The following is a 25,004-nucleotide window of genomic DNA, read 5'->3' on the forward strand; positions in this document are numbered from 1 at the left end:
ATCAGTAAAGCAGGTAATAAAGGAAATTCTGTTTCCTCAGTAGGGAAATAGCTTAGTTTGCTGTTCTTTTGGGGGTAATAGAACTTTTAAAAATTTATTTGACATTCATTCAAACCTGAATATATGAATGAGCAGGGTTTTATCTTTGTCAGAGAAAGAAAGGAACACCTTTCATACAACAACAACTTGACTGCTTTCTCAAATCAGAACCCCCCCACCCCAAAAAAAAACCCCAAACAACTTACCACAGGATGTATTGATTGTATCACGAAGCTCTGCATATTTCCACTTACTGAGATCATGCTTCTTAGTACCAGCAGCAGCTTTTGTGGCTTGAACTGAAGGACCCCTACAATTATTAAAAAAACCAGATGTATTTTTTCAAGTATGAAACAGGAATTGCTAAAACAGGAGGAACAGACCACGTGATCCACACTGCAGTACGTTTATTACAATGAAAAGCAGCAGCAGAGGGACTGAATTCAAAGATAAAGTGCCATATTATTTTCCACATGTTCAAATGATTAAGAGAAAACGGAAGTATCATTTATGTTCAAAATCATATAATAATCTGATTGCTTGCCTAGAGAGTAAAAGGAATTGTCATTAATTATTAGCACTTATTTGTGAAAAGACACATATTCCATTTATGTGTACATCACCCCACAATGATGTACATTTTTCTTAGTACTAGTCAAGATGCAGAATACAGGCAACAACGAGTGGCCACACACATTTTTAGTTCCATTAGAAAAACAGGTGTAGAAAAATATTTCTGAAGTAGACAAGTAGAAGGAAGAAAAGGTGTTTCCTGCGCTGTTTAAAACTGGATTAGGACAAAAACCTCGCACCAAGATTAGAAAAAATATTCCATGTCTTTGACAAAAGTCTAATATAAGAGAAATCAAACTAATTCTCTACTATTTCTATAGTAGCTGTCTGAGAACAGCCATACTTATTTTTGGGGGGTGAGGTTGGAACCATCAAAAGATGCCAAGGATAAAAGGACCACTCTCAGAAGAAAGGCTGACCAGTATAAAAACACTTATCCAGAAACAGTGTTTTTCAAAGGCAAAAGGTATTTGTCGTGTAGGTAGTGTATGCAATAAGGTCAACAGTAAATGCAGTTGATATATTATTACTAAAATCTCCATCGTCTTTAACCATATGTGTAAGGTTACCCATGAAACAAACATTAAATATGTATGTATAATGATAAACCTGAAAAAAATTTTTTTTTTTCTTAACAGTGGTATGGATAAGAAGTGGAAGAACTCTCCCCATGGAACAGTAAACTTCCCATGGATTATTTGGATATAAACGAAGTTCAAAACAGTCCAACATTTAGTGACAAACAGAATACCTTTTAAACACTAAGGAAATCAAGACCACACACATGCTTCTAACCAACCTCTGCTAAAGCTGAGGACTAAGAACATGAGGCAAACTGAATTATCTTTCAGGATCTGAGAGGATTTGTTCAGAAGAAACTAGATCTTTAACGGGGTAGCAAAATACTTGATACAATATGTGATACTGAAAATCAACAAGAAAAAAAACCAGAAGAGACCAGGCCTTTTCATTTAAAGCCCGTTTGTGCAGCAATATCTTTGTGGAACTGTTACATTATTACAGTATTTATAATCCAGTTAATATTATTTTAAAGTTTGTTTTTCCATAAAGGTCTCATGTGGTACTATAAAGTTTGATATTGTTTATTCTCCCTTTTTATTTAATAGGTTATAAATAAATTTTCTGTGAAAAATCTCTCTATGTAGATATAGCAGTTTTAAAACCAAGGTAACAAATGCCATTTAAATTTCATAGAATAAAACAATCTGTTTAACCAAATGTTCTTAATAGCAACTGAATCATCTCTTCAAATGTAATTAAAACTACAGAATCTTACTGTTTATTGCACCATCGTCTTAATTATGCCTATGTATGCTACTAATCTGAGTCAACACACAGCTTCCAGTTATGGTATGTGAGAACTCTGACATAAAAAATTACCTCTTTGACTTTTAATCAGTACATAGCTGAAGGACAAGAACCCTTCTGCACCCTCACCACTACTCACTAAGTGTAAAACAAATTATTAGACAGTCTCCTTCAAAATATGTATTTTAATATTTTGTTATCACTGGCATACCTGTAGGTCATTAAAGGATTGCTGCTAAATGTAATTTCCGCTGCCTGGTGTCTAACCTTTTTGAACCTAATTTGACAAATCCTAAGGATTTTCCTTATTTAGCAACGCTGCCCACCACTCTAAGAGTTTGCTCCATAATTTAGAGCAGCAGAACTAGGCTGTAAGATCTCTGGTTAAACTAGTAATCTTTAAGAATGCTAATCCAATTGAACGGCTTAGTCTTTCCATTACAGTACTACTCTGCACTCTGCAGATCACTCTTGTTTTCTACATGACTTTAAGCATAACAGTCTGGCAGTGAGAAGAGCATGATACATGACAGTCAGTCTTCAACACTCAATCTGACAAAATTATGTGTCATAAACAGTATTTTCAGACCTAAAAAAAAAATAAAAATCAGTCTTCAGTGAAGTTTCCAGTACATGGAAAGTTAAAAAAAATAAATAAATAGTTAAACAAGCATACAGTAAGTACTGCATTTTGAATTCAACCAAAACACAAACCCTCTGATTTTGCCCCAAAGTTTTGTGACTTTTTTTCACATTAAGTATTGGCCGTTGTCACTGGAACTGTGTCAATATATGCAATACAATCTAGCCATCGAAATTCACATGCTAACTTCACTACACACAACATTGTTTATTCCTAGTCTTAAAATACCACTGCAAGAAATACATTTAGTTAACAGCTGTACTCCCAATTATCAATGCTACAACTACAAAACTCATCAATCATGAGAGACCAATCATCTTCAGACTATATATACACAGTATAGCAGCTTATGTAACAACAGATTCACTTTTAAAAGCTCTCTAAACAATTTTGCTTCTTAGTAGGCTTCAGAAAATGAATGTCAAAAGGTTATTTCTGTCCTAAGTTGCACAATACACTTTCTAATTACTCACTGATATGTAGGACATTGTTACAATTTCTTTCCACAGAGTATTAGTATTCTAACACAAGTTAGTATGAGACTGTTCCAGCAGAACTGTATTCAGATCTAGACCTGCATTCACCTTTTCTCCTGCATTGTGCATAAAAATTTGCATTAGCATTCAAGAAATCTCAGAAGGGGATGTTGTTTAGTTGTCTTAAGAGGGGGTTTAATATGCTTTTAACATGGTAATTTTCAAAATTGCTTTTATTTGAACTAGAATATCTTCTTACTATAAGTGCTAACAGTTATCATTAAATAACATCATTAACTTTGTGTTGAATCTATAGAAGTACTCCTACAAAAGATGTGGAGCCTAGTTTTCTATTATCATTTTAAGAAAGGTGAAAAGAGAAGAGCACTGGAGGAACATTACCAAAATTACATAAAACACCAGGGTACATGAACTATTTAATTTTTTTAGAACCAATTAAAATAGCAGAAAAATAATTGCTGACAAAAGATGTTGATTAAGGAAATTTATCTGAAAGAAATAATTTACTTGTTTGCTTAGCACTTAAAAAACCCACCAAACTTGATTCTATGATTTTTTATTCCGTAACACTTCAATCCATTTAATGTGCGATTTTATAAAATAATTAGTTTGGTGTTGTCTTCTCACCTACCTAGACAATATTTCTGACATTTCTGTGGCCATTTGTTCCCTATAAGAAAATTGATAAATAAGCATAAACCAAACATATGAATATAAAAACAACCTTTACAACTCTGAAAGTCTCTTGCCAACCAAACAGAAGCTAATTAAAAGTGCACCAAAAAGTGGCTACTTATTTAAATATTTTCCATTCTAATATATATATATACACAAACAGAGCTTTGATTCTTTTAAGAGCAATAAATCACACAGGGCAGTGAAAAACAGATGATGATATGTGAAAAAATTTACACTATATAATCATCTCTAAATAGATCTTATTAGGTATATTAGATTATTAACTTTTTTATTAGAAGCAAAGTAGTGGATATAAGGTATTGCAAACTGATTTAAATTTTACAGATGCACACTAATAAAATTATTATGGGGTATTAGTAAATATCAGGACTATCAATCTCCTTTGAATTAATTAGTATTGCTTTTTTTTCTATTAGAGCATTCAAATAGAAAAAAAATGCCATACGCAGTCATTTGCAGCTTTGTTCCATTGGCTCTGCAAATAGAAGACATTTATGTTAGACAGACTACTTCCTAGTTACCTTTCACAATGTGAAGTGGGAAAAGGTGGGTCATAGTATTTACATCTTATTTACTATCTTATGATTATTTTTTTTATTAACAGAGAAAGAGGATTATATTGACCTTTTTTCCTCACCTTTCTCATTCAATCATGACTGTTAAATTATTTTTTTAAAAATAAGTTAAATTAAGATAATCTGGAAAATATGTACAAGCTAAAACTTCCCCCACCCCTTCTACCCTCCCACCCCACCTTTCAAAATCAAAGATTTTGAGACATGCTACTGATAATTTAATGTCTGGATAAGCATATCAGAAGAAATAACAGCAATCCTTATGTAGCTACTCTGGGAACAGAACAGATAGCTTCTTCTTGCAAGTTCTGAAAAGACACTAACTGCCATAATGAAAATCCACATAATACACACCATAGCATTAAATACGCTACAAATTAGAACTTACTTGGATTGTTCCAGCACAATGCACAGAAGAGAGATACAACAACTTCACTGAAGCTAGCTTATTTTGTTGCTATATGCTATACTATATTTCAATAAGCCACATAAATAAAAACCAGCTACCTATTATTTAACTATTTTTTAACTTAAGCACTAAGCCCTTCTGTTAAGGGATTCACTGCACCTAGGAGTAAATTATTACACATGATTTCACATGGGTGAGTAATAAAATTGCATGAAGCTAGGAGAAGTCCAGCATACTCAGCCCAGAATAAGCACCAATTAAAATGCTGGATCTACTGGCAGAACAAACAACTTCTCTTTTTCAAAAGGAGTCAATGAGTATATTTTTCAAAGAAACTACTAATACTTACGAACCTTTAAATATCTATGAAAACTAATGGTGGATGCAGCAAGGTATTGAGAAGGAAAGAAATAAAGTATTTTCAACATACAACACTACACAAGGAACCAATGAGCAAAATACAAGAGTTCCTTCAAAGCAGCACATAAAAATCACCTTCTTCTTACTATTCTCACTGCACAGGTAGTACAGCACAATGGAAAATACCCTTTTATTCATGCCAACATATAAGCATGAAATGATTCTTTACAAAATTGTGTGAACATACTGTAGATCCAGTATACTCCATGAATTCAGCATGGAGTGATACATGCTTTATCTTACTACAGCAGAATTTAATAGAAAATGGAAAGACACATATGTAAGTCATAGTGATTTCAGTGCATCATACGGTAATACGCAAGTCTCTAATCCAGAAGACGGAAGAACTTAAGTTCCTTAGACTCTAGCAAAATTTTAATTGCTATCAGTTAAAATAACTCTTGAGAATTTAGGTTTAAACCATTAAATTACATGTTTTGTTCAAACCAATAAATATTTTTCATTTCAGAAAATTCCCACAGTTTCTACCTTTAAGCCTATTCCCGCAGTTATGTGGAAATCTACCCTTGGATTTCAGTAGAAGATACTGGGGTCTGGGAAACGTTTTGGTTTGTTTTTAAACAAACCAAAACAAAATCAAATCAAAGAGGCAATTAAAAGCATTTTCTTCAATTTTTGGACATACTTAAAACTCTTTGAAGTAACTGCAGAAACGGAATGAAAAAGATCTGCTAATGAGCTGAAAAGAGATCTCACAGAAGCAGAAAAAACCATTGCTTTTTTCTAGATTTATACATTATCTTGTTGAAGAAAGTATTTACATTGTGAACTTAACTTGTTCAGACCATTCTGCACTTTCCAATCACTCAGAAAAGAGTCTTCATTCTCCTACTGCTAACTACACAGCAGAGAGAAACCGGCAGCCGGTTAGTTCATCATCCATTCTGGGACTAGACAAGAAATACAAATACCAGGGTCACCCATGAGCAGTAGGAAACACTGTGGGAATTAGAGCTTCACTGTCAGAAAAGCTGAATCCTCTGAGTCTTTCTTGTCTATTGCCTCAATTCTTTCATAATTAAGAGAAGTCTGCCAGGTTGCAACAGTAGAGTGACTTTGTGTTTACCTTCAAAGTACTGCACTAAAATCCAAACAAGGGAAGCATGAAAATCTCCAGAATGATGTCTGTGACGTACTTGGACATTCAACTAAGCGTGTTAAAGTCTTACCTAAGACAATATGACAGCTATTGTGTACTGAGAACCAAACCACAATAATTTTACTGGAAGTGTCTAAAAATCAGTATTGTACATGAAAAGTAAATCACCCAGCTATCTCACATAGGCATAGAGTTATTAAAAAAAAAAAAAAAAAAGAGTATACATCTATATAACATTTGAGTAGCAAAGAGCACAGCTGGGGAGCTTGAAATTTCATGGAAACACTTGGGATGTTTTACACCCCTTCTTTCAACAAGAACAAACTGAGTAGACTAGCACTAATGATGTGATCATGTTCATAGGTCCCTTTACACAATTTGACCAATAAGTACCATTTTTACTGGAACTTCTAAGTTGCTTCTAAGGTGTCATCCTTCACACACAAAGAATTCTTGTTTTGCATGCAGTGTGGATCTGTATACCAAAAGCCACGCACTTCTTGAGACACATCAAAAAATTAACATAGAACAAAACACTTAGACAACATACAAACTTCAAACCCATTTATGTTAAATATATTCATTCCACTTTAAAAAACTTGCCAGTCAGGACACAGAAATAACTACTATTTCTGCATTCAAAGAGGGCTTCTTGTTAAAAAAAACCCAAAACATATACAAATTCACACTATACTACTGGAACCATCAAGTACCTGAAAGGATATATTTCATTACTACCTACCAGTGAAGAAATTCCATTCACTACTCCAAATGAGTCATAAAAATAATAATTTGCATTGGTTGTCATCCTTGCCAGAGCTCAAAAAAAGAAAAAGAACCGTAGCTGTATTCACAGGCACCTATTAAACTACTGACGTAGCAAGATGCAAAATGGAGAAAGTCTTTAAGCAAAAGTAGTCTATTTCTAAACAAATTTCATGAGTTAATTTGAAAAATTTTACTTATAAGATCATTTAATTAATACAAAAATACATTAAAAAAATCAACAAATGCATAGTCTTCTCAAAGGGATAAGTACAGTATGACGGGGGTGGGGGGGTAGCAGGGGTGGTAAGGAGCAGGGGAGGCAGGGAGCAGGGGAAGAGATATGTAATTATTTAGCCCCATACCTGCGCAATCCTAAATCAAGTTGAGCCTCATCACTGATGAGTTCTGCCTCACTCTGGGCAATTCTCATTGCAAGTTCATGATCACGACGTTCCTGTTCAAGCACTGCCTGGTGCTGGGTTTCCTCTTCTCGTTCTCTAGCTAGCTGAGCCTCAATTTCAGCCTGTTTTATAAAAACACACCTTTAACCTTATCCAATCAAACCCAAAACGCTATGTAAGGTAATTATTAGAAAGATATGCCAAGTAGTATATTTATAGCTTTCAAAACATGCAAAATTTACAGAACTGAAAAAGTTAACAGCCTTAGTATTTAGGTTGACCCACGAAAAGCAAAAAAGCTACAGACTGCATCTTGGTTTTCATATAGTCATCAAATCATTATTGTCCACCACTTGTATTACTTTTTCAAATTGAAGCACCAATCAATTATTCCTTATTTAAACAGCACATGAAGCTTTTTGTAGCTATTAAGAAAATTAAGACTTCAAAAGTTTTTAGAATTACTAAAAAAACTCAAGATGATACAGAGCGATATGTTTACTACTCCATAGCACTAACAATACTCCCTTGATATTCTGCACTTGGCATTATAGGACTTTGCAACAGGCATTGTTTGCATCTAGGTCCATGGTTCATTTCAAAAAGGGATCAAGACAAACAGTGAAATCCTCTGTGTACTTGACCTGGCTTTGAATTTAAGCAAATGGTAAAATTCTGACTTACTGAAATGCAGAAGCAATCCAGATATACTGCCTCTGCAGAGCAAAACTGTAATTCCGGTTTACCATCATTATTTAACACAGGGTTACTTCTACACAGAGTAAGCAAAACACAACCATCCAATTCATACTCTGTAAGTCATACATGCCAAGTCTTAGCACCTTTCTTGGTGCCCAAACGTCAACAAAGGAGACAAAGTCATTCCCACTCATCATTGTGAATTTGCACCACTAAAGCAATGCAGTAACACCAGAGATTTTATCATACGAATCCCATTGTAGATTAGCTGATAGTAGCAACCACCAGCAGGAGAGATAATGAGTAATTAACTGTATGTAGAAGAAAGCAATACCCTACTGGATTACGTATCTTCTTTGTATCCAAACACAGTGTTTTAAAGTGTAAATTACATTCTGCATTGCAGATATTCACATCTCAGAAACAAAGAAACATAAAGACAGACAATCCCTAGAGATGCTCATAGTGCTGGCAGACGGTGTTGTTAAACCTTCTGGCAACAGGCCATCTTGCTTCCTCAGTGGACAAAGCTGAATTCATTTAAACTGTCCCTGAATGGAAACTTATTCTACAAATTTCTCACAAAACTAGGCACATCTGCAACGGTCTCCAAGCAATGATTTAGAGCCTAATCAAACAGCAGCTTACTCTTTTTACGTTTAACTTCTACAAGCTGGTAGTGCTTATTATTCTGATACAGGTGACAGACTCAGTAACACAGGAAAGATCCATTTTTTCATCAAAGTTAGGCTATAATTTCTCTGTTCATTTCAATGACTTGTTTATCAAGAATGAGGATGAGGTAGATAGAAAGAGTATGCAGATGCAAGGAGGATAAGCAGTGCTAGGCTAACGCCAGGGATAACAAGATACAGCAGAAAAATACTGCTTCTGCTTAGTCATGGAGAGGGCTTAAAATAGTCTTTAAACAACAATGACCACAGCCCTACGCTTGCTACAACTGCCGTACAGAGAAGCTTTTTCTCTCTGAAACTGCTCCCCCAGGTCACACACGTAATCTCCAAGACAAGAGAAAAACAAGGGTGCAGGGGCCAAACACAACTCAGAGTGAGAGTTCATGATGGGATCAGTAAGAAGTGTCAGAAATCAAGGGGGAGGGGTGGAGGAGAAGTGTTTACACTGCATGTATTTATTCTACATGAATGTAGCCGAATGAGCTACTAGAGACAGTCCTGTACCCTCTCATTATTACCAATATTCTGAAAGTGTTTACAGTTAAATGGTACGTAACACAGCCAGATGTCCAGATGTGACTGCTAGTAAACGTGTACCAAACTTGACTGACATAGAACATCTGCAAAAATTTCAAAGGCTAAACTAGGATCCTCCACTGTTGTGTGTTTTTAAATTTAAAATAACTTTTAAAAACAAATGCACCTCTACTCGTAAGACCTGAACTTGCATGTGTACTAGAAATGATGATCTGCCTTGGGAAGCCCTAATCATGATTTTCACCTTTACATTTACTACTAAAGCAACACTACTGAATGACTCTGAGACACAATTTTTAAAATAAAGCCATTAGACTCAGTAAAGAACCTAAGCTGTGAAAACAATTTAAAAAAATAAAACCAAAACAAAACAAGCTAAAACACTGACCTGAATATGCTTTTCTTCCTCTTCCCTCCTTTTCCTCTCTTCCTCTTCCTGTTTTCTTTTTGCCTCAATCTCAGATTTCCTATTAGAAAAGAGGAAGAGGGAATGAAAGCACGTTATTACGATGCGAACGAACAAGAGATAGGAAAGCATCTTCCATAAAACTGAACGGTAATCCAGAAGTCAGTACAGTCCTGATGACAGGACACTACATGTAAAGTCAAGAAACTTTGCAAGTTAATCTCTATTTCCAGCTGCATCACGTCATTTCTTCCATACTCTATTCTGACTACACTTACCTTAAACCACTGGGAAAGGGAATGTTTTAACACTGCATAGCACACCAGGAGTACGATCCAAGTGACCCTCTTTAAGCACAGGAGTATTAAAAATGACCTCACTAAAGCACCATTCCTATTTTCTTCTCATTCTATAACCAGCAACTTATTCAAGACTCACAGACGTCTTTCCTTTTCTTCCTTCCTTCGTTGTTTTTCCTCCTCTTCACGTCTCTTTCTTTCTTTTTCCATTTCCTCCTGGATGCGTCGCAGCCTCTCTGCTTCCTCCTCTTGTTGTTTCTTCTTTTGCAGTGCACTCAGAAGCTGCTCTGAGCTTCTAACTAGAGCATCATACTCTTTCTGTATCTGCTCCCTAGTCATTACAGTGGTCTGCAAAATGAATAATAACAGAGGATTATACTCCTTTACATTTGTACTTCATTTTTTAAAAATGTATATTGAAAAATATTAAGTGAAATGAGAGTGTCGAGCAGTATAATTAAAATATATATACACTTCAGGGTAGGGGAGCTTAAGCACATCTTTCCCTTTCTTCCTAAAGTCCTGGGGATCCACTACTCTCTTATAAAACCATACAAAGTAATCTCCACTTTACCACTGAAATGAAACACGACTTCTCTTTAAAACATGCCTTCATTTTTTAAACCTTGCAGTTTTAAGCAACAGAAAGTAATTGTTACCACACTAAGATAAAAACTAAAGGTCTCCTATGTGCATTTTGTGTGGTGTTCCCAGCTGCTACAGTGGTTATTTACAGCTCTGCCTTTTATGCCATAGCACAGAGTAGTTTTTCTTACTACGTGTGCTAGCACTCAGAAAAATTATTGAACTGTGCCGTGACTTTTTTTGGAAAAGATAGTAGTAGCAAATAACAGTTTGAAAATATTTCAAACACTACCCTTTGATACATATGATTTCAAACCTCGTTGATAGCTACAATTTAATTTCACTTCACAATTCACACTGATGTATAACTAATAAAATTGTGATATGGGGAGCTTGCTGATCTTTTCTGAGGGTGTATCATGATGATAATCAAATTATCTTTTTTTTATTAGAAAAGAACTGTAAGTTGATAGGTTAACTCTAGCATCTTTTCAGCTGTGATTTTAAAAAGAAAAATCTTAATGAAGTACACTAAGAAAGTTATAATATAGCATGAAAGAAAAATTCAATACAATGATTTTTTTCTAACATTAATAAATCCCAGAGTGTTTTCATTTTGTCTGTGTAGTTTTGTGGTAAGAAAACTGAGAACTGTAGACCTTGAGGCATAATGAGCAATCTGAATTATCTTTCCTACCAAGTCTGAAAAAAACTTGTAATTAAAATATAAATCTCTTCACTTTGTGATAAATGCTTGTATGTTTCAGCCCTGATTAATTTAAAACATTGCTAACATGCATTATTCCAATAATAAAAGCAACAAGCAAATTATTGACATTTGTCTCAAAATATCAACATGCATTTTTGCTTTAAATTATCCAGTGCTGATTTTGAAACACATATATTATTTTGAAAATAATACCAAAGTCTAGACATATGCAACCCAGTTTCAAGGTTCACTTTAGTTACATTACCAAATAATTTTAAACAGGATTTACCCAGTGCCTCTGAAAATTAAGACCTCTGTATCAAAATGTCTTTTATAGAGAGAAAAATAAGTTTTTTAAATGTAATGAAAAACTATTATCTCTGGTTATTATTATACCTTAATTTTGGTCATTGATGCATCAATAGAATACTCCAGCTCCTTGACCTGCTTGCTTGTCTCTGCCTTCCCCTCCTTCAGAGCACTTACTACTTCATTAAATTTATCAAGTCTCTTCTTCAGTGTACGCACTTTTATCAGGCCATCAATGCTGTGAAGGTAAGACAGTTTATTTGTATAGTGAGATGTTTTTACAAGGCGATATTTTTAAAACCACCGCTAACCACACACATTAAAGAGGTAGATAGGGGAGACAAGTTATGCCTTCTGGTAGAACTCATCCTCTTTTCTTGTAATTCAAACATTATCACATGAAGTGCCTAAGCAATAGAGCCTTTTGCAAACAATAATTAAAACTGTTTAGCAGACACTGACTCAAAATAGAAAAATATGGTTTTATTTTGAGGATTAACATGGGGTGGTGGTTTTTTCTTTTCAGTAACAAAACATGCTGACGTTGCACCGGTAATGTAAAAATCTACTAGATTACTGTAATGTAAAATGTACTGGAGGATTCTGACTGGAGTAGATAAAGGTTGAGTTGTGCCGCTTACTCAAAGAGCAATAATGGGACTGAATCAGATAAAGCTCAACTATACAGCAGGGAATCCAGTCATTAAGCCCCGTAGGGGAAAAAAAAGTCTGGGGAAAAGAAGAGTTTAGGAAAACCTGGGACAGTCTTCCTAGAAAGAAACTCAACTGAGATTCAGGAAAACAACATACAAAAGGCAGAAACTAAATCCAATCATTACAGATGAGTACAGAACAGCTTAAAAATACAGGGACATTGTCAGAAATGCCAAGGTACAAAATGAAACATAACTATCAAAGGATGTAAAAGAAAACATTTTATAAGAACCCCACTATTAAAGAACAGAGAGTTGGATCTCTAACAAAGAGCAAAAAGGTGTCAGCAGAGCTTCATGACTGAAGAGTTTTTTCCATCAGTATTCCATGTAGTCAGATTAAAGCTAATGGAATGACATAATTTCATGAGGAGACAAGATAGACAGAACACACAATTATTTTTAAGATAAAAAAGAAAGGGGGCCTATAAGGGAAGGTGTGAATGGGTAAAGGACAAAATTAATGAGCTTAAATTTCATATAGAGGGACTTAACTAAGGATTTCTAATAACTAGATGATCACTGAAGGATTTTATGAACAAAGAGCTAAACAAACATATCTTAGGAAAGGCTCAGATTTAGTCTATTCATCCTTGGGAAAGAGAGGAAGAACGTGGCAACTATTAAGTCTCTTTCAGTCATACTTAGCATCATTCTATGACTTCAGATACATTTAGTTAAGTGTAGTAAATCTCTTTACATTCACAAGAAAATAATATTAAAAATCCATTTTCTTCACCCAAGGAATATCCCCTTACCGTGGTTTGTGCTTTCTCTTGCAAAGCCACATACGAACAGTCTTTTGTATTTTAATGCAGGCACTGGCTCGATATTTTATCTTATTTTTCACTGTAAATAGACAGAAGATACTGAGTCTCAATGGTTTATACCATTTAACGCAACTCATACTACTCACACACTTGATGGCTCAAAACTCTATGTAGACTACATGTGCCTAACAGCAAGGTCTACACTAGGACCGTAACACTTAACACACGGCAGACAACAGAATTCACAGTCCTGAGCCAAGCACAGAGGTTTCCACCCGAAACAAACAGGAAGGATTAAGCATGTGCACACTGGCACACATGCACACCCCCCCTCCAGATCCGCAGACATCAGTAAGCTCAGTGAAAAGCCACTGGACCTAGCAAGCAGGAAACGCTCAACCTCTAAGTCCTGTGCTGAAGGGTAATCAAGTATCCAGTATCTGCTAAAGATAATAAAGTAGCTGCAACTTTGCTGAGCATTTCTTTGCAATGTTGAAATGAAAGAACAGAAAACAAAACCTCCAGCTGCGGCTGTTCTAACAGTCTTCATCTAGATTGGGACCCAGAGGCAAATTAAACAGAGAATAATGTCAAGGCACAGGCACAAGGATGTGTGCCAAGTTGCTCAGAATGCAAGAATGTATTTTTATCTGTCAACTAGAGAAAGCATAGATACCTAAGGCTCCACGCTAGTTTTAGTCATCAGCCGAGCACGTGGCTCGTGAACATAGTGATACTTAACTACAGGACGGAGGTGATCACAAAGACGTACTCTACTTTTTGTGTATCTATTTCAGCGTTATTCTGGGGATAAAATGAGCTTCCAATTTTCCATAAAACACTAAAAAAAAAGTAAGGCACATCAAACCAGCATATTATTTTCCTGGGTTTCTACTTTTTGAACACAGGACTTTCTGTCCTATCTTTCCGAAAAAACAGACCGACCAGCACAAATTTCTAGGTCAAACCCATTATTTTACTTTTACAATTTCCAATATCCGAAACCTATATAAGAATTCACAACTTGCATTTGCCCCAGTGCAAACAGCAACAAATAGTATCCAATCAGTGGCAGATGTCACGACTGTGCTGGCCCAAATGCACAGCCATAAGGCATGAAGCCTTTGTGATCTTCTTTCCCATCTTAATGTATACTTTCCACCCTCTGTGTTATTATTAGATCCCTGACATCCTGCATCAGATCTTTCCCAATCTCCCAGACATCTTTACTGAAGCAGCCCACAAGCACCAATGTCTATTCCACACGACCACATTCCTACTTTGCACAGTAAACTGGACAGGCCAAGCAATTAGAAACTGCCTATCAATAGTGATAGGCACTTCTTTGCTGATCAGCAGTAATTGCTGAGGCGGAGATGTTTGCCCTGTAATTCACGTTAGTGCTTTCAAAAATGCAGTTTCTGCCCAGAGATGACAACCACTTGCAGGGACTTTCCAGAACTAAATGACTCCACGTTGTCAGCTAGAAGTTGAACTACTGTTCCTTCCTACTGATGTAGAAGTGTCTCCCATGCAAGATCTGTGATAGCTAATTATTTTTGTACAAGTGTTTACCCAGGCTTCAGCAAGCACCCAAGTAGACAGGACGCAGGAGACATACAACTGGTGGGTGGTGGCCTTATATCCCACTTTGAAAAACCTCTGCTTTAAGTGCCTCTCTTGCCAATCTTGAAATCAATTACTCAGACTTTAGTATGTAACCGTGTGCTATACATCTTCTTGGCTACATTTCAAGGCGATAATAATTGCTTTACTATATTTTTAACAAATATTTTGATTTAATAAAACATAAAATACATACATTTAATCACAGAGAGAGAACACCATTGAACTTTTTTCCAGCGACTGCAGATAAGCCAGCGATTCACTCGTTTAACTAGCTCTGCTAAGTGATCCGGATCAGACTTCATTATCTGATCAAACTCTGCAAACTAAACAATAATGAAAAAAAGTTTTACAAGAAAGGAGAACGGGGAGGGTTAAACATTATTATTATTCAAGAGCATGTTGAGTTAAAAGGTAAAATATTTTTGATGTAAACTGTGTCATCATATCAGCTTTCAATTAATTCAAGTGAGCAAGTATGTCTGGCATCACTTTATTCTTTAATAACAGCAGTGACTACTAGGTTTTTCTGTTTGTTTAACTGCTGTGCAACACTTATCATTTACAATAATTTAACTATTTGTTAATTACTAAAAGTATTTATTGCCAAAATTAAAAAAAAATTGTTTCTCTATATCTTGAACACTTACTCTAGCCTTCCACAACTTCAAGACACTTCTAATTCTGTATCTGGGAAAAAATAAAGCCCTGAAAGCACTTCTCAATTTCTAAACTTTGTACAAGTGTACAACTAAGGCAACTTTTTCTGAAAATCCTGCACTTCTACTTTTCAGTAATTGTTACAGTTAAGAACATATTTCTGGGACTACAGTAATTCCCCTTTCTAGTCACAACAGCTCCCTACTTCATCTCCTTTCTCTGCACAGCAGCAGCAATACTCAGAATCGCAGAAAGAGATTTCAGCTATAAACAGATTTCATTAGAAAAGTTTTTTTTTCTTTACCCTGACTCGCTCTTTTTAATAGTCAACATAAGTCATAACTGACTGGTAGAACATCTTGGAATACAAACACTACATCAGGAATATATTAGCAACAAGCATATACAGCTTGCATTAGCAACAAGACTGTGAAGTCAATTATATCAGTATTAAAACTGATTTTTTTTCATAGAAAAGGAACAGCATTTACAAAAAGCCCTGAGCAATAAGTTGGCCACGCTTTTAGCAATGTGTTGAACAACGTTACCTTTGGAGGTCCCTTCCAACTGAAATTATTCTAAGATTCACATTCATAAACTCCAAAAGAAACATTACCTTGCCAGGTCTAAAAAACACCTTGGTTAGCCCAAATTTGTAATCATTTTCATTCAGTCCCAAAGCTTTAAATAGTGCCTGAAACACAGAAAACAGTTAAGATTACATTCTGTCTTGTTAAAAAAAAAAAAAGTTCAGAAAGTCCCCACAGCACATTTTATGTCCAGGACGATATAGCATAAGAATTTATTTCTTACCTTGCAAAAGAGCCTAGGATCCAGTCGAGCCAGTTTTTCAGGCAAGTATTTCTTGTACATATTATATAGTTCATGAAATGAAGCTCGTGAAGGGAAACCACCTTGCATCAAATCCAGAACTGACACCATTCCTAAATTCATAGGAACACAAGGACAAAAGCTGGTATCAGTAAAATGCAAATGAAGCAGTGATTTTTATGAGACATTGTTCAGAGACTAAACCATAAAGTTCAGCTGGGTCTTGATCCAGCCTGTAACGTTTCTTGATCATGGGGTCATTCACAAAAAGTTAATACTAAACAGGTGAGAAGACCCCACACAATTCTGTCCCTATTTCAGAGACAAGGAACATCCAATTGTGCAGCGGATTTTTTCCCTAATACTTCTTCTAAGTGTTTTCTTCTTTTTAGCAGACTTGGCATTTTCCTTTTTAATGAAAAAAAAAAGCCAGTAATGCCTAACCAGGCTTTTATTTTTCTCATGTCAGTATTTGTGAGGTGAGATGCAGATGCAACATCAGATTCATACACGGTGCCAGAACATTTTGTGTATACATTTTCAATACAAGGCATCAGATGCTAAGATGAAATTTGATGTCCCAAACAGTGTTACTACATTTTGGCTGCAACTAGAACATGAGTAAAGCACAGACACAAAGTCAGTAAAAGGTATGAATCACTTCAAGCAGCCCAGGCCATGCCAGTTTTTGCCTGCTGCTTTACATAACCCTATCAACAGATTTTTTTATGTTTTTAAGTTAGCCCTTAACTTGTGGTTACTGTCTTTAAACTTCACCTTTTCCATATTTGCTTTCAATGACAATTTTTTTTTGTTTACATTAAGTCTTTCTTTTTGAAAAAAAGATTTTATAGCATTACATCTTGCTCTTTTATCATTAAATGCTGTAACTTTGTTCTACTACATTAAGCTTCATTTACTGTTGTTAAAGTAAACACACGGAAAAGTGAGCTTGTAAGACTACTGTAAAACAGCAATTGTTGAAGCTTGGAAATTAATTTGCTATTTTTTTCCTCTCTGACACATCAAATGCTGTTAAACTGAAGAAATCTGCTGATAATGCTGTTAATGGCAGAAAAGGACCTGAGAGTGTTGGTTGATGGCTGGCTGAACATGAGCCATCGGTGTGCCCAGGTGGCCAGGAGGGCAACAGCATCCTGGCTTGTATCAGCAACAGTGTGGCCAGCAGGACCAGGGCAGTGACTGTCCCCCTGTACTGGGCACTGGTGGGGCCCCACCTCGAATCCTGGGTTCAGGTTTGGGCCCCTCACTGCCAGACAGACACTGAGGTGCTGGAGCGTGTCCAGAGAAGGGCAACGGAGCTGGGGAAGGGTCTGGAGCACAAGTTCTATGGGGAGCAGCTGAGGGAGCTGGGGGTGTTTAGTCTCGAGAAAAGGAGGCTCAGGGGGGACCTTTATCGCTCTCTACAGCTGCCTGAGAGGAGGCTGTGGGCAGGTGGGGGTTGGTCTCTTCTCCCAGATAACAAGTGACAGGACAAGAGGAAACAGCCTCCAGTTGCACCAGGAGAAGTTTAGATTGGATATTAGGAAAAAATTCTGCCCAGCAAGGGTGGTCAAGCGTTGGGACAGGCTGCCCAGGGAGGTGGTGGAATCACCATCCCTGGAGGTATTTAAAAAAACACACACAGATGTGGTGCTTGGTGACATGGTTTAGTGATGGACTTGGTAGTCCTGGGTTAACGGTTGGACTGGATGGTCTCAAAGGCCTTCTCCAATCTAAATGGTGCTATGCTTCTAATCGCTGAAAACTGGTAAGCTTTTGTGACAGTAACAGGAGATGCTAAACACATGGGCTTGTCAAAACATCAACTGCAGAACATGGAAATATCTTTGACTTAAAAAGAGGAAAAAAATCAAGCACAAGCTACTGAAAGTACAAAAATACAGAAGAGGGAAAAAAATACTGAAGTACTTTGATGAACAAATGCCCTATGAAGAACGACAATACCAGCAGTGATTCCCAGACAAGCAGATCCCTCTGCTCTTCAGTGAGGCATAAGCAGAACTGCAAATATTTACTCTTTAAAAATAAAGCTGTAAAATTGGAAAGTGCCTAGTATTTCAAGAATAATGAAAATGCAGCATTGCAATCTGTAGTATACAAAGCAACAGGAAAGACTACACTGAAGTGTCCCTGTTCAAAGTCCTGCTGCAAATCAAATTAACAGCGGTATAAAGAAATCTAAAAAAGTAAACCAATATGATTCAATTCTTATTATAGTATCTATAAAATTAAATAAAACAGGTGCGTTTCAATTATTAGATATCTCAGCTAATACTGACTGCCTCTAAGTGCACACAGGCGTTTCTAACGCTTCAACTGCCACAGTAATCTAAAAGCATTCTATTGTTCTGACCTGAACTGCTGCCCCTTATTAACACTGTGGGCAATGCAAAGAGATGGGATTCAGCTCCAGGTCAGGAAATATAAATCTATGTGCCAATTTATGGCTATATATGCTCCTGGTCTCTGAACTTTCATAATCAATTGGAAAAACAGTTGATGGAAATTACACCAACTCTTCCTGCAAGGAAGAGACCTTACGGCTGTTCAGATGAATTATTTCTAGGGTTCTATGGACTAAAATGAGACCTAAGTTACTAAGAATCTAAATAATTGTTCACACGGCATAAATAAGGTACCTTCTAGAAAGCAACCATTCAAGTAAGGAAATATTGCTTGCATCACACATATTTCAAACTTAAATCAATCTATAATGCCCAAAGTGATAAACAGAGAGAAAAATATCAGAGGTATACATTACCTGAACACTGGAGCTGAGAGAGGATCTGTCCTCCTTCAAAATGGTGATTTGTCATCTTTAAATTAGGCTTGATACAGCGAATAAAGCTAGACCCCTATTACCAAAACAAGAAGTTAGCAGAATCTACACATTTCTAAACCTCCTGAAGCAACAGTTAATAATTTAAGTATTATGGGGTAGGTAGGGTGGGGGAGGGGAAGATACAAAGTAACACTATTCTAAAAGAGAAATGCCAATGTTCTTTTTCTCTCATGCATCAGTTCTGCACTCTAGCCTTGATGTAACAGATCTCAGTGCTCAAGCTATTAATTGGATGGTCAATTTTTGAGTTTTCACTCAACTGTTCTTAACATTACTATGACCTAATTATGATTTAGCAATCTAGATTCTACTACCCTCATTATCTTCTACAGTCAAATCACCTAAATGCCTCAGTCCTCCAGAGTTCACATCAGTGGACATGCTACCAGCCTCCTGACATTGGAATCATCCCAGATGAACCTGACTTTCCTTTCTTCTCATTTTTACTTTTTACAGTTTCTTTCGGCTCACTGCTTCATTCTCCCTTCCTCCATGTTATTCCGGTCTGCTCCTCTCTCATCACCATGTGTACTATCTCTACAATTTTCACCACTGCTTTCTCTGATCATTTCACATTCATCAAGGATGACGTTTTTGCAAAACAGCATCCAATTATTCAGATTTTCCTACGACAGGTGGCTGCTAATGATAGCCTACCTTATAAACTAAAACAAACTGAGCCTGAGAAAACATAGTATTACTCCTTGTTTGCAGTGTTTTCTCTCTTTTTCTATCTCTCAGCTCAGAGTCAGAGAGCACTTGCCAAGTGAGCTCTATATTAACAACACATCCTCAGTTGTGGCTTAGCTAAACTCAGTACAGCAAGCCTGGCCACATACTTTTTCCTTGGACTGGATCTCTGTTCCTGAGTGTTCTGTGTGAAAGCGATCATCTTTCTTTCAGACCAGCCTCATGAGTACAGTAAAATCTTAATGTTGGATATACCCCAGCAGCTGTCCCATTTGTTTCCCATGTTTTTCCCCCTTTTTCTTTTTTGGACAGAGAATAACCTCACATCTAGAACTGGTTAGAACATGTGGTCAGGAGAAACAAGAATGTGCTCTTACAAGTCCAAGTTCTAAAACATGGGTATGTTAAACCACACAGAGCATTCCACAAACTATCAAATTACATCAGCTACATTAGCAAATACCCATTAGGGGAATCATTCTTTGACCATCTGTGCGTTTACAGCCTATCACAAAAATGAAATGAAACATTTAATTTCTAACGGCATTACAGAATCTGAAAACAGTAACCAATAATAAATTATCATTTGCAGAAGACCTAGAGATGTTATTTAGAAGTAAGGCAGATGATAAATGATAAACAGTGAATGGAAGGAAGTAAAAGTGACAAAAAATGAGATCACAGCCCAGACAAATTTCATATTGTTTACTCAAATTATGTAAATTTCATTCTACAACTTTTTTAAAGGTGGTGGTTTTGTAGTGCAATAATCGTCACCTGCACAGCAAGACATCTCAAAAGTGCCATGTAACTGCAAACTCTAAAGCAATTACTTATCACAGTTATTGTAAGCCATATTGTTGAGATAATTGATTATGACTTACGTCAGAAAATTATGAACCTGCATCTGTATATATACTTACAGTACTGTGAAGCTTCTCAAGAAGCAAATTTAACTGAGTCTGTAAAAGAAAACAGGTATTTCAAGAGTCTTACCATGACAACTACAGAAATACACACACAGAATAGTGTACAGCATCACTGCATGCATGTTTGTTGTTAGTAAATCAGATGAATTGATAAATCAAACGTTCACGACTTTTAATAGACAAAAATCATGCAATTGTGCATGAATGGTCCTGAGGAAATTACTTGTGTTTAATTGCACAACCATACTGTATAGACTAGTTAGTTACTACAACATAGTTATAAAAAAAAAGTGCAAGCCTATTGGGAAAATACAGGAAATAATGGCTATGTGGTAAAATTATAAAGAAAACGAGACTGATCAGCAGTAATTAAAAAAAAAAATACACTGCAAATTTGCAAAAGCCCAAATTTAATTTAGAACAAGCATATATTTGTACATCAAATAATTAACACAGAACACACATATGCTCAGGGTTTTCTTGTTTTTTTAAAGCTAAGTCAGTGTTTAGGTGAATGAACCTACACGAACTATTTTTAATTCCAAACTTCCAAATTTTTAATTCTCTGTTGATGACAATTGACTATAATTTTAAAATCACATTTACTGAGGCTGCATTTAAACATACTGTGATGAGAAAAGACCACAGTCCTATGATTATCTTGGGCAAGTCTACAGGATCACCAGAGACTTAAGGCTATCAGGGAAAACAAGTCACCGTTGCTACTGAATGTAATTGGTAGGGACTTCAAAATATTTCAGAACCACATCAGGAAAACAGCTATACTTCTACTTTATAGATGCATCTGTTTTACCACATAGATTACTGCTGTGCCAGCCCTTCTAGCATACTAGCAAGCTTTAAGTATACAGACTGACGACAAAATTCTGTATGTCTAGCATATTCTTCCTTTTCTGTACTAGAACCAAAATTGAAAATTTCTGACTTCTGACTAATGTTTGTTTGTTTGTTTGTTTTTAACCAGATCTTTCAATTACCTAGAATCTAAGAAATGAGATTTGTACGGGTGATGTGCGTCACCTACAGCCACCAGTCATCCTTCCGGTGAATAAAACTGGTTTGTTTTTTTTTAACTTATCATGGACATGGTTAGAAAGAGAGAAGGAGTGCCACAAGAGGCATGACAAACACTAATAACCTCCTGCTCGGTTCTCACTTACACATACTCTTCATATCTCTACTTGAATATAATCATCATGGTTTTTTAAGTTAGGAATACTTAATTTTGGAAGGGACAGCGTAATTTCCATCAACAAAATACATTTCTGCTAGAGGGAAAATACCCCTTCCTTATACTCTGTGATTTGACAAGAAATAAGCCAGAGCCATTCTCAGGTAAATTTTGCTAATGAAATGACCATATGAATAGAACATAATGCTAAAACTACTGCTCTTTGAATTATGACAATTGAATCCATCATTACCACAGTAAGGTAAAATCATCCCAGAGATTCTGCATAGATCTGATGACCTAATTAATCATTATTTCCTCAACTGATTTACGTGAATTAGTTTTAATTAGTTATAAGGAAGGGAATTGTGAAAGATTTCATAAAGAGAAGTCCTGCGACATCATCTAATAAATTGATGTAATTACAAGAATTTGAGACTGACATACTGACACACTAAGAATTCTTACTCTTAAAGAGATGAATTTCTACTAAGATAACAGAACTTATTTTGATGTCATCTGAAGTGAAATTTTCAAGGCTATTAGTGTTCATCAGCAGCACATGTTGTGTCTGGGAAGGTAACACTAAATGAATTACTGGAAGTAACACATACATTCAAAATGCCATGAAACTCAAAAACATTGAAAGAATTATAGATTGATGGGCCAGATCCAAAGAGGATGTTAGTCATGTTCTAGGTGCAGAGGTGAACACCAAAGTCCAAAAGGCAATCCAAAAAGTTCCCTTTCAATTGCTGCTTAACTTAAAAAAATGCCTCCTTTTTTACTTCAGCCCTCCTTGAACAATGGTATCATTCACATGTCCGTATCTACTGGATGTGGGGTGCTAAATCCAAGAGGAATTGAAAACCCAGATGTAAGAATGTGGAAACTATCTCAAAGATCCCACAGACGCTTTCATTTTGAAAATGTAGCTATAAAAAACAATGGATCATTGCTTCACCTACAACAGACTCATGGTTGCAGGGTTTGCTCAGGAGATGGCTTATCTGTATGCATTTCCATTTTTCAGTCTGCCTTCTGATCATGCATTTTATATTAAACCAATTGCTACAGTTTAATTCTACAAATACTATACAATAAGGAAGAGGAGGAAATAAACATCACAGTAAAACTCAGAGCAGGCTGCCCAATTCCCAGTAAAACACCAAAGCCACTACCTTACAAGTCAGGCTCTGTCTCCTGCTTTTCCTGGCCCTGTGAAAATTTTGATTCTGGCTACATAACAAACCATCTCCAGAAGGGTGTAAGAGGAATTCCCTTTGTCAGACTGAACAATAACTTCACACTACAGGAAATACAGTAGATATAAACCACTGAATACTCTATAGACCTAAAGCAGAATACTGTTGCTACACAAAAAAGCAAGTGCTGCTACCATATCCTTCCCATTCTTCAGCCCCTGCATTTTTAGAGAACTGTTCTAAACACTAGCCACAAGACAGAATTACGCAAGAAGGAATTTATCTTGCAATCACAATTCAGCACTTAACCTTGACATGGAGCAGAAATGGTCTTCTGCTACTGGAAGTGCTCCACTCTACAAGAACGTTTTTGGATTGTTTAAAATACCTGCTTTTCCCAGGGACTGTGTAAGGAGTGTAGCCAGGAACATGATGTGGGGTTTTAGGTGCGCTAGGTAAGGCAGCGTACCAAAAATGTTGCAGCACTTGACTTGAAGGCATGCAAATCCTTCATTGGATCTGGCCCAGATGTGTAGAGAAGAGCTCTTGCTGAAATTGCAGCAGCTCTACCAACAATAAATCCATGAGATTGAAAAATTTACCTGCAGCCCACGGTTGTGTCTGCTTTTCATCTCTTAATTCCCCTACAGTTCTCTTTCTAGCCATCCTGAGCTGGAATAGTCCAGCTCAAATAAAACTGCTGAATGAGAAAAGGATGCAGAAAACATTTGGAGAAGACAAGGTTTGAAGGTCAGCTTTACAACAAGCAGAAGAAAGGAGAAAATGAGGAGAAGCATCAGATTCCGGTATTGAGAAAGGAAACATTCAGCACATTGAACATCTTTCTGTGAAAGCCATGACTCTATATTTTAGAAGAGGAAAGCCAGTGGTTAGGTTAGGTTTTGAATTTTGAGAATGTCAAACTGTAGCCAACTGATACATCTTCTAGAATGCACAATAAAGATAGGAGGGAGGAACACCTTTGTTACATTTAGAACCCCTTAAAGTCCACAGAATCCAAATTTAGATCTCAAGACTTTAAAACTTTTGAATAAAGTCTTCCATGTGGCTTTGCAAAATTCTGACTTAAAAATTACTCCATAATCTCTGTAAGGACTATTATGAAACATCTTTTTGACAGAAACACATAGCATGTAGCTTGAATATAGTGGTTTCTTATAATTCAACAGAAAAAAATGTCTATTTAACATTTTCTTTGTCTGAATCTCAAGTTACCACTAATTCTCCCAACCTTTAGGTTCTGCTTATTTCAGGTAACTTGAAAGTGGCTCATACTACAACAAGATACGATACTTTGCTATATTATGTTACCTTGAATTTGTTTCCCACACTGATGAAGCTAAGTTTCCCAGCTTTTTGTTTGGGATCCTTGTTGTTGTTACTGTTGGATTCAAACAGCTGTCGAACAAACTTGTCCTTGGATTCACATATAAGAGACTCAAGGGACATGTGCAAAGCATCATTGTTTTTTTCCACAAATTGCATCTGAAAAGACAACCCAAGAAATAGCAGCACATTTATTTCACTACCCCACTTACTTAAGTCTTAAAGAAAATTAAAGAAAACAAAGTTACATACTTAATTCAAAAAACAGCAAGAACATGTGGGGTAAATATTCATACATTATTCCAAGCAATTTTTCAATTGGACACATGAAACACTAATGACAGAGAGAAAAGATACTCTCAGATTTGAAGGATGTTGTTGGAATCATGAAACCCAAGGTAAGGGTTAGCGCCTTTTAAAAGATAGCTGTGTTTTTGTCAATCATTTCTTTCCATTTCCAGTA

General features: G+C 36.2%; 1 protein-coding gene across 4 annotated transcripts in view; it reads right to left on the minus strand.

The window, feature by feature from the left end:
- The window catches only part of MYO6 (myosin VI), a 118,588-nt gene that overhangs the window by 12,091 nt on the left and 81,493 nt on the right, over positions 1–25,004 (minus strand). For 2 of the 4 annotated variants that reach the window (XM_055714037.1, XM_055714036.1), the window contains exons 18-31: positions 24,527–24,700; positions 20,792–20,830; positions 19,098–19,191; positions 16,295–16,425; positions 16,098–16,175; positions 15,018–15,147; positions 13,184–13,274; positions 11,800–11,950; positions 10,249–10,457; positions 9,793–9,871; positions 7,435–7,595; positions 4,226–4,255; positions 3,713–3,751; positions 246–349 (exon numbers count right to left, since the gene is read on the minus strand). In XM_055714037.1, coding sequence (XP_055570012.1) covers positions 246–349; positions 3,713–3,751; positions 4,226–4,255; positions 7,435–7,595; positions 9,793–9,871; positions 10,249–10,457; positions 11,800–11,950; positions 13,184–13,274; positions 15,018–15,147; positions 16,098–16,175; positions 16,295–16,425; positions 19,098–19,191; positions 20,792–20,830; positions 24,527–24,700 — 1,510 coding nt within the window. The remainder of the gene's footprint in view (positions 1–245; positions 350–3,712; positions 3,752–4,225; positions 4,256–7,434; positions 7,596–9,792; positions 9,872–10,248; positions 10,458–11,799; positions 11,951–13,183; positions 13,275–15,017; positions 15,148–16,097; positions 16,176–16,294; positions 16,426–19,097; positions 19,192–20,791; positions 20,831–24,526; positions 24,701–25,004) is intronic. The other 2 variants (XM_055714039.1, XM_055714038.1) reach the window with 1 other exon arrangement.

Source organism: Falco cherrug, chromosome 6 (genome assembly GCF_023634085.1).
Source record: "Falco cherrug isolate bFalChe1 chromosome 6, bFalChe1.pri, whole genome shotgun sequence".
Lineage (NCBI taxonomy): Eukaryota > Metazoa > Chordata > Aves > Falconiformes > Falconidae > Falco > Falco cherrug.